Source organism: Protopterus annectens, chromosome 1.part0 (genome assembly GCF_019279795.1).
Source record: "Protopterus annectens isolate FY-2018-M chromosome 1.part0, PAN1.0, whole genome shotgun sequence".
In the NCBI taxonomy this organism is placed as follows: Eukaryota; Metazoa; Chordata; order Ceratodontiformes; family Protopteridae; genus Protopterus; species Protopterus annectens.
Genome location: NC_056725.1, coordinates 1,178,040,088 through 1,178,051,250, shown reverse-complemented (window position 1 = coordinate 1,178,051,250; position 11,163 = coordinate 1,178,040,088). Strand labels below are relative to the sequence as shown.

The following is an 11,163-nucleotide window of genomic DNA, read 5'->3' as shown; positions in this document are numbered from 1 at the left end:
CATCCTAGACTACTGGAGAATTACCTCAACTCAGACTAGCAGGAATCAACATCTAATACCCTAAAAAAAGAGTTGTAGCATTTTCTCTTCCCAGGCACATATTCCCAAAACTGAAGGATGGTCTCATAGGTTCATAGGTTCATACTAGGCTATCTGCCCGAGGGCATTTATAAGCCTAGCCCATAGTTTATGGTGGCCAAGCCACTTTTGTATGGGAAACTATACTATTTTTTTTTTTTGCTGTGCCTCTGTGACACTGAGGTAAGTAATCCTAGGTATATCTCCTCTCCCCCCCCCATCCAATGGTCTCTTCTCTTTGAACAAGGCCAGCGAGGTGCCTCTGCCTCACATATCCGGGATTTTGTTCCACAGCATATGATGAATCTATCCCTCCAGCGTCCCTATTTTATAGCCGTGTCGGTTTTTTTCTTCTCACCCTTGTGGCACTAACGGATCTAGAAAGGTCACCTCTGAGCAAGCGCGTGCCGACTGAATAGAGAGGATGAGACCCTTTATCCTTCCTGACCCAAAGGCATTGAACTGACTCCAGAAAATTTCAACAGCTATTTTCAAATGAAGAAAGAATCAATTAGCTAGCATTGCACCACAAACTTTATGATGCAAGTATTTTTAATGAGACAAAAAATGTGTAAGTTACCTGTTTAATTTGATTTAGCCATGCTTCTCGGCCAATGAATTCTTGATGGAAAATGACAGGGGCTGAATTCATATTGAAGGTTACCTTCTCACTCATGTTTTCTCGAAAAAATGGTTGGAGGTCCATGTTGATCTGAAGGGTAGAAGTTACAAACAGATGCAGGAAAGAGAAAAAATACTATTAACTTCTTTTGTTAATTTTAGTACGCTGCTACAAAATAAACACTGGAGTGGTAAAGCATTACTATTACAATGCACACAAAAACACAAACAGCAAAAAAATTATGGAAACTGGGTTCAGTGGTTTATAACCCCCCTTAACTTATCTGAGTACCAAGTCAGACATCAGCAATGCCACAAATGAAACCTGTAATGCTGTCTCATACAACTTGAAAAGACAAAATACTTTGTTCATACTTCACTATTTAACATATTTCATGCTCTGTCACCATGACCACAGAGAACACAGCCTTTTGCTCCTTTCAAAAAAAAAAACACACAAAGAGAAAAATCTAGCAAAGCTAGACTTTCCACTTTGTGATATCTTAAACCTCTTGTATCAGAGGCAACATGGGATATATACAAATTACCCCTTTAAAGATATCAGGTGTTTCAGCTAAATGGCAATTCTGAATGTCCAAGACTTTTTCTTTTACTTTTAAGTCTACTTATGGACGATTTCAGGCCAATAAAGCCAAACCCCCTCTAGCTGTGGTCATGCATGTTTCTGTCTTCTTATGGCATCATCAGCACAACATAAGAGGAATGCCTGACCTTTGGAAACACTGGGTTGTTGGACCTGATATCCATAAACATTAGATTGTCCTAAAAATATCCAACAATGAGAGCACCAAAGCTGCGAGTCTTCAGTATCAGTTTAATAAATTAAAATAAATGTTGAGCGCTTTCATCAAAAAGTTTGACTTCTTTTTTAAGGACTAACTGCACCACTTATTTGGTTATTGTCTACAAAATATCCCAACTAATATTGTTTTAGTTCTTTCAAAAAAAAAGGAAAAACAGAGGGACTCGTATATCTCTCAGCGGTCAGGTTAAAATAATTACTGAGGTTTAAAGTAGTTGATAATAAGGAATTTGTTGCAGGTGATTTGAAATGTGGGTAGGAATCTGTGCACTTTAAATTGTAATACATATGCTTGATGCCACATAGGCCTAGATAGTCTGTTCATTAAGTTCATTCAACATTCTGCCTCTCCCTTCATTGCTATCTTTCCCTTCACCTCTTCACTTGCCCCATGCTCACCTGAATGAACAGGTGGACTTTCTGTTCTCTGTCTACTACCCCTTCTGGCAGTCTATCCCATGGGTCCATCATTTTATTCTACTCCTGATTGTCCAAGCAAAGTAAAGAAACTTTTTCCTCTCTAATGATATAATGACCACTCCCCTCAGATAATACTTCACACCAGGACTGCTATAATCTGGGTGCAGTACATTGTATTTGTCTGCAATGAACTTCAAATGCTACCTTTCAGCCTAGTTCAAGTCACTCCTTATATTCTCTTCTGCCATCCTCCACTGCTGTCCCTAACTTTGCAGTTTATACACACATATATATATATATATATATATATATATGTTAAATATGACACTTGGTGTCAGAAGTGAAGAGCTTTCAAGAAATTGTGTTTGAAAGTAGAAAAGTATGATATAGTCAGAAAAAATGGACTAGCTGCAACCGTTAAAAATTCTCTTGCTGTACATGAATGTAGCACAAAGATAGATCTTTGGATTCAGAAATTTGATTTATTCTTTACTGTGAGGGGTACTACAGTTGTAAAAAAACTGAAAATGTACAATGCACAGTGTACCACATTGTTGTATGGTACTGGAGAAGAAGTCTTAAAATTATTTAATACCTTTACCTTACCTCTGAACTTCTTAGCTCAAGAAATCTGGACAAATACAAAACAATGAGGGACAAAAGCCCAAAAAAGAGAGGTAATGTTTAAATATTGCTCTTATAAAATTAAAAAATCTTAATAGTAACAAGATTTGTGTTAACATGCATTTTCTGAAGTATAAGAAGCCTAAAACTCAAATGTATGCCACTATCTACTGAATCCAATCATCAATGATTTGACAGAAAACCACAAATTTTAAGAGGAACAGACCAAAAATACGAGACAAAATCTGGACATTCTGCAAAAATCTAGATGGTTGAGCAGTATGATTCTCTTCTTCTAGAACACAAGAAAAACAAAATAGCAACAATTAAAGAGAGACTCAAAAATTATCATGAGCCTAGAAGGAAGTATTTATTCAACATATTTTTTGTTTTCATTAGGGCACTAGATCCTATAGACACTATAGATAATGATAAAAATCCAAAGAACTGAGCCCCAATGACTGAAAATTCAGTGAGTTGCCTTCCTCGTTAACAAGAAACACAGCACTTTGTGAAATAAAAAATGATAAAAGTAGGGGCAAGCTATTAAGAAAACCAGCTCTGACCTTATCAAAAGTTGTAGATGTCTGTAGAACAGTTGAAATTACTAGTGCATAGTTGAGAGTTAACTAAGGAAATGTATGTGTTTTGGATAAAATTTGAGTCAAACAAAAAGGCAACCCCCCCCCCCAAAAAAAAAAAAAAAACTAAGAACGGATGTAAGATTGTTTTGCAATAACAATGGATGTGAAGAAATAGCCTTGTGAGATTTACTGAAACAGTAACAAGGTCAAGAATTAGAGCAATGAACTGAAATTCAATCTTTGTGTAGTAGGTTTAGCTATGACGCATGACAGAAGCATCATCCCGTTTCAATAAATTTTGCAGATTGTGCGCTAGACAGACCACTCTGAAAAATTGTATAAAAAAGACAAGTGTGTACACAGGACTTTGCATGTTGTTGAACAAAACATAAAATGGCTACTTGCTAGCACTACTGAAGTAAAAACAGCTGATACAATGCAGTCTAAAATGCATCAGAAGCACTGACACAACACTACAAGTCAAACTTGACAAGAAATGCTGAAAATTATACTGAAGCTCTAAGGTACAAAAGGATTGGACAGACAGAGCTATGTGAACTTTTTAGCAAATTCAGGGCACCAAGTAAAGTTACTAAGTCAAAAGCTACTGATGTGTGAATATGAAAATAAGAAAGACAAGTCATGCCTCAAACTGTAGGATTTCAACTCTTAACATATTTGGTCATTTGGTTTGTGAGATGGTAGAAGGGTAAAAAAAATTCACTTTGTGGAAGCGCAGACAAATGTGTAGAAGCAGTCATAGAATCACAAATCTTGAATACCAAGCAAAGCCATAGCAACACTATTCTACATGACTATGGGATTTATTGGGTCTATATCAGCATATCAAATGCTGAAAACGTCGAATGCAATTTCATCGAACTGAAATGTTCGAAATCGCAAAAGAGCAAAGTGATGAAACATCGATTTCTTTCCCAGGGAAAGAAATCGGTGTTCTGTGTAAAAAAAATATTTTAAATACTTTAAACACTGACAGAAGTGGGGGGCTTCATCCCCCACACCCCTCTACTTAAATATATCAACTCCAAGACCGCACCACAGTGGAGGAAATATCAAACTCTATTGACGACCCACTAATTTCTTTCCTTGGGAAAGAAATCGATGTTCCATCAGTTCACTCTTCTGAGATTTCGAACATTTCAGTTCGATGAAATTAACTTTGCCGGTTTCAACATTCGAAATGCTGATAGGAACTCGATTTATTTACTTAAAAACTTGGGATGCTTTACAGTTGACTATCATGTAAACATAAAACTTGGGATGCTTTACAGTTGACTATCATGTAAACATAAAACTTCATGCTATGCCAGTGATACAAGCTCCAAGAAAACTACCACTAGTTCTCAGAAAAACAACAGAGCAGGAAGTGAAGAGAACAGAAACCTTAGGTGTCATAAAGAGGTCATTACTACGAACAGAAAAAATGAACAGAATGCTTGCTGCTAAAAAGCAGGACAAAATTTTACATCTGCATTAATCTGCAAAATCTGAAACAAATAATTACTCCATTAACCACTGCTTACAGCTGATGAAGTGATCTTCAAAATGTTAAGTTATTTTTAGCATTATATGTAAACCAGGTATTTTGGTAGCTACAGCTAAATGAAAAAAGCTCCATGTTGTGTACATTAAACATGGCTTTAAGAATGTACACTTTCCTCTAGCTTCCATTTAATGTTTCAACAGAAACAGAGGAATTTGAAAGAACTGTTGCATAGGTAGCATAACACATGACCTGTTAGTGTAGAGTCATATATACGAGGATTTAGCAAGAGACTGATACAGCTGCTAAACAGATTAAGACACCAGAATTTAAAGCCAAATAGGAGCAAATGTAAAATTACAGTAACAAATCTGAAACACATTGGTCATATTTCAAACTCAGAGTAAAAGAAGAGTACATTTGTGTACACTTACCATAAATGTAGATGTTTGAGTGTATTCACTGTTGCAGTCATTACATTTGGGTAATCTGCTGGCAGGTTGCTCTCAGTCGGCCTGATTAACAAAGTCTTGGGTCCTGCATATTTTGCTATCCCTTCTTCCATGACATCAGGTCGTCAGGGGTATAAAGCATGCAGCCGATGCCATTACATCAGTTTTTCTTGCCCCAGATGTCAGGTGCCCCCCAAATGGGGAGCAAAATACATAAATAATTTTAAACACAAAAATATATACCTCCAAACAAAAGCAAATACACCAAGAGGCATAGTAACAGAAAAAACAGGGGGCTGGAGGGAAGTGTAACCAGGACTGCAACAATGAATACACTCGAACATCTACATTTATGGTAAGTGTACTCAACTGTACTATGTTCTTTGTGTTTCACTGTTGCACTCATTACATTTGGGTAGATTCCCAAAGCTAAGGTTGGGAGAATGGATTTATATAGTATTAGGGCCAGCTATAAGGCCCTGCAAAATAGCAGTGGCAAAGCCAGCTCTGGATTTAGAGAAAATTGGTAAGTGATAGTGCTTGGTAAAAGTATGAACTGAACTCCAGGTAGCAGCTTCTAGAATATCTCTGGTAGGAACACCTCTGAGAAAGGCTGTAGAAGTAGATGCAGCCCTGGTGGAATGGGATATGATCCCCTGGGGGATAGGTTTTCCATGGTGCTTATAGCAGTAAAGAATGCAATGGCTTATCCATTTGGAAATGGTTTGCTTTGAAATAGCCTTTCCCTCTGCAGCAAATGCTACCAACAGTTGTTCAGATTTTCTTTGAGATTTAGTCCTGTCCAAGGAAAATCTAAGTTGCCTGTGTACAGCCAATGAATGCAGAATCCGCTCCCCTTTGTTCTGTGGATTGGGAAAGAAAGTTGGCAAATGAATGGACTGATTAAGAGCCACACTGGAAACCACCTTGAGCATGAAAGATGGGTTGGTCCTGAGTGACACCCTGTCCGCATGAAAGATGATGAAAGGCTCCACTGCCAGAAGTGCCAGTAATTCAGAAATCCTTCTAGCCAAAGTGATTGCTAAAAGGAAGGCTGTTTTCCAGGAAAGGAATTTTAAGTCTGCAGTAGTAGCTGGCTCGAAAGTAGGTAGAGTGAGTTTTTCCAATACAAAGTTAAGGTCCCAGGCAGGGGTTGGAGCTCTCCTGGGTGGCCTTAAGTTTTTGGCCCCTCTGAGATACTGCTTTAACAGAGGATGAGAGAAGAGGGGTGGGTTCTGTGTTGTAATGAGCTGAAATGGCTGAGGCATGGATTTTTACGGAAGCAAAAGATAGGCCCTTGTGAAGCATCTCAGTTAAGTATTGCAAAATCTGAGGTAAATTGGGCACTGCTGTGGTCATCCCTTGAGACTGATTCCAGGCACAGAATCTTTTCCATTTGTCAGCATAAGATTTTCTGGTACTAGGTCTTTTCGCCTCCAAAATGACATCCATCACAGGTTTGCTGAGGGGTGCTAAGGGAGAATTTAAGTGATTGGCCAAGCTGCAAGATTCAATGTTTGGAGCTGAGGGTGCAGAATTTGGTTGTTCTGCTGAGACAGTAAGGAAGGTGTCTGAGGCAGGTGCCATGGAGAAAGTTGTGACAGACTGCGTAGGAGTGGGTATCAGTGTTGGCGAGGCCAGTCTGGAGCAAGCAAAATCATCTTTGGTTTGTCCTGTTTGACTTTTAGTAGAACTTTGGAGAGCAAAGGCAGAAGGGGGAAAGCATAGACTGATAGGTTTTCCCAGTTGAAGGACAGAGCATCCACTTTCCAGGCTTGTTTGTGAGGAGTTCTTGTGCAAAATTAGTCCAACTGGCAGTTCTGGGGTGAGGCAAAGAGATCTATGTCTGGGCTCCCCCATTTGCGTGTCAACATGTTGAAAATCTGTGGTTCCAGTTTCCATTGATGTGGGTCCATGAGATTTCTGCGTAGATCGTCTGCCAAAATATTCAGCTTTCCTGGCAGGAATTGGGCTTGTAGCTGTACTTGATAGCTCAAGGCCGTGTTCCACAATGCCATGGCTTGTCTGCAGAGGGGTTAGGAATGTGTACCCCTCTGCTTGTTTATGTACCACATAACTGTGGTGTTGTCTGTCTTTACCATTAGTTGCCCTGGATAAAAGGTAGTCCTTGAAGGCTGTCAGTGCTTTCTGTACAGCTAGCATTTCTTTTTGATTGATATGAAGTTGCATTTGTTTCGAGCTCCATTTGCCCTGAATGCATTTCCCTACCAGATGAGCCCCCCATGCATAGTCTGTTGCATCTGTAGTTAGGGTTTGGGAAGCAGGAGGTGGTGTGAATGGCAGCCCCTTGTTTTGGTGGCAGGCTTCTGCCCACCAAAGGAACTCTAGTTGCAGGCAAGGTATGACAGGAATCATTGTTTCCAGGCTGTGAGAATGTTGACTCCATAAACTTTTTAAGTACCACTGAAGTTTCCTCATATGCAGTCTTGCATATGGAATTAGAAGAATGCAGGAGGCCATGAACCCCAAGGCTTGCAATATTTGTCTTGCTGATAGCAGGGTTTTTGTGGTCACCTGTTTGAAGTAAGTCACCAACTGAATTTGCTTTTCTGGCATGGCATAAGGTAAGCCATCTGGGCAGTTGTATTCAAGCTTGCACCCAGGAATGGTATTTTTTGAGAGGGTATTAATTGTGATTTCTTTTCGTTTATGGTGTACTCTAGACAAGTTAGAACCCTTTTTACAAACGCCAGATGTTTCAGAAGAATGGGCTTGTTTTCTGCCTGAATTAGACAATCGTCCAGGTATGGATATATTTGAATATTTCTTTGCCTGCAAAATGCAATTACTGGAGCCAGGCACTTTGTAAAGATCCTGGGCGCAGTAGATAAGCCAAAGGGCAGTGCAGAGAACTAATAATGCAAAAAGCCTTCTTTGAAGCGAAGGTATCTTCTGCAAGATTCCTTGATTGGGATATGCAGGTATGCCTCTTTTAGATCTAGAGTTGCCAACCAGGCATCTTTGCCTAGCATAGGAAGTAACTGGTGAAGAGTCAGCATCTTGAATTTTGGAATGTCCAGGAAAGTGTTTAGAGTAGACAAGTCCAGAATTGGATGCCATGATTTGTCTTTTCTGGGTGCCAGGAAAAGTCTGGAATAGAAACCTTGTCCCTTTTCCCCTTCTGGTACTAGTTGAATAGCCCCCATGTTTAAGAGAGAAAGTACTTGTTTCTGAGCCTCTGCCCACTGATTTGGGGGCAGGTCTGGCCATCCGCTTGGAGTTGGCAACATGCTGAAATGAAATCTGTATCCCTGGGACACTATATTTAAAACCCATTTGTCCTGGGTTATAAGTTGCCAGTTTTTTGCATGAAGTGCCAGTTTCCCCCCCCAAAGGGGCGGCTAAAAGGTAAGTGCTTGGTAAAAAGTCATTGAGACTGTTTACCACAGGGAGGTGCCTTGTTGCTTCCAGATTTGGAAGAGGAGGCACCCCATTGCTTAGTTCTGAAAGTCCCTTGGGACTGAAACTTGGTGCTTTTGGCATGTCTAGGTCTGGCTTCAGTGGCTCTGGAAGGAACTGGAAAGGACCAGTTCTTAGTAGGTCAGTGCCTTCTAAATCTTGGAGGTTGTATGTGTAAGAAATCTTTCACAGTCTGCATAGATTTAGCCTTATCTTCCATCTTTTTTAGGACTTTTTCAGCCTTATTGCCAAACAGATGGTCCTGCTGCAAAGGAGCATCCAACAATTTTGGTTTAACATGATCAGGCAGAGATTGTTCCTTAAGCCAAGCATGCCTTCTAAGCACAGACCCAGTAACAGCAGCCCTGCAAGAGGCCTCCAAAGAATCAAAACCACATTGCAAAGTATGTTTTCCAACTTGTTCAGCTGAGTGCAATAAATCTTTATTTTCCACACAGTCAGAAATCAACATCATTTTCTGTCTAAGCAGTCCCATGATATGCTGCTGATATTTTAGCATATGAAATTGACAGTTTAAAGCCCTGATTGCTAAGGTTGCAGAAGTATAAACCTTTTTCCCCCATCTATCCAGCGCTCTGGAGTCTCTATCAGAAGGGGTAGGATTTTTAGCAGAAGAAGCCTTAATGCCCTTGGGCCCCTGAGAAATGGTTTCAGGGTCCGCAGCAGGATTTTTGAAAAGGAATTTGTGGGAATCAGGAACCCTGTAGTATCTGTCTGCTTACAAGGGGCCGGAGGCAGAGAATCAGGGACCAGACTGGATTCTGAAAACACATCATCAACAATGTCTAGTACAGGAGGTATAGCCAAAGGCCTATATTGAGGAAGAAGAAGAAAATCCCTAAGCCTCTTTTTGGAATCAGAAAAATCCTGACTTGCCCAGTGGAAATGTTCCCTTAAAGTATGTAAAGTTTCCCCAAAAGAAAAATCCTCAGGGGGAGAAGCAGAAGGAATGGAATCCTCTGCATCAGAGTTCTCATAAGTAGGTATAGACAAATCTTGTTCATTAGATGAGTCAGAAGAAATAGAATCCTGTTCAGAAGATTCATAGTCAAGTTCAGGCCTACGCCTCTTTGAAGGTGGGGGTTGGCTACCCCTGATTAGAGTAATTAAATATTCAGCCATTTTGATCATTTGTTTTTTAGGCATAGGGGCCTGCACATGTGGCCTAGGCATCTGTCTTTTAGACATAGATCGAGATTTTGGCCTTAATATTGAAGATGGCGTTGGTTTAATATACAAATCTGTAGGCCTGAATACACCCTCAGAAGCCGGTGCCTGCACAGCAGCTCCAGACCCATCCAAGGTAGAGACATCTGCGGGTTCCATAACTGAAGCATCTCGCGGCATACCAGACTCCGAATAGGTCTCAGTAGAGGCCTGCGAATCAGAAGTAGCGGGTATTAGGGGCTGCGAAAGTGCCTCATTGAGTACCGGTCGAACTGGCGACTGGCTTAGGAGAAGCGTCATCGGCAGTTTTGGACCTCAATGGCCTGTCTCTGTCTTTTTCTTTGCGTTTTTTAGGTATTCCGGTAGTCGGATTGCTAACAGACGTCATTTCTGGATAATTAAACCGAGATCCAAAATATTTAGAAGCAAAAATGTACCGATGACGGATAGTGCGTTGATTACGCAAATGTAATGACTGCAACAGTGAAACACGAAGAACATCTTGATGCAGCAAAAGTCAGAGGACAATCACGTATTTCAAATGTTTCTAACCACTGCATGATGCAGTATCTTGCAAATTTTGTACCTAATATGCCTTTGAAAATGATGCTTACAGCAAAGTTTTCAAAGAAAGGTCTAACCTGGGAATGGAGCTCTGAACAGTAAAACACCTTTAAAATGCTCAAGAAATTAGTAAGAGAAGCTCCATTGTTAAAACACTATGAAGTGAATAAGCCAGTTGTGTATCAAGTAGACACTAGTCAGAATGGTGTAGGAATGGTGATCCCACAAGAGTACAGATCAGCTGCATATGGGTAAGATCATTCACAGATGCAGGTACAACATATCCTCAGACATACAAATAATTGTTAGAAATAGTGCATGGATGTAACAACTTCCATATGTCTACAGCAAAGAAGTTCAGGAGGACAGAGACCTTAAACAATCCTGCAAAGCATTTTCATATTTGTATAAGCAACTCCAAGAAAGCAGAGGATGTTACTTAATCTATAGAAGTATGACCTGAAACTGATATATACACACAAGCAAGAAACTATGCATAATAAATATGCTAAGTAAAGAATGTTTATCAGTGCAGCATTATGAATTGCTAGAACTAAAGATTCTCAGGATAATATGCAGTTACCATTAATAGAAGAAAGATAAAGATTTGTTAACATCTTTATTAAATCATAATTAAAATTATGTGGCTTATATACATTAACAGAAAAGAAAACAAATGAAAGGGATATTTCACATTTTCACCTGGTATACATGTTTACTTTAACAATTATCAGTCACTCCAACATTAAATGCATTGCTTAATTTCTCCCATCCTTTAAACCTCACTCCTGTCTGCGGTGGTGGTGCTGCGGTAGCGTTGTCGCTTCACAGTAAGACGCTTTCCGGTTTGATTCTCAGTTAGACCGTCTTCTGCGTGGAGACATG

At 39.8% G+C, this 11,163-nt stretch overlaps 1 protein-coding gene across 1 annotated transcript in view; it reads right to left on the bottom strand.

Moving 5' to 3' along the window:
• PDSS2 (decaprenyl diphosphate synthase subunit 2) overlaps positions 1 to 11,163 on the bottom strand; it is a 1,587,149-nt gene that overhangs the window by 237,681 nt on the left and 1,338,305 nt on the right. The window contains exon 6 of the mRNA XM_044069781.1: positions 659 to 790. Coding sequence (XP_043925716.1) covers positions 659 to 790 — 132 coding nt within the window. The remainder of the gene's footprint in view (positions 1 to 658; positions 791 to 11,163) is intronic.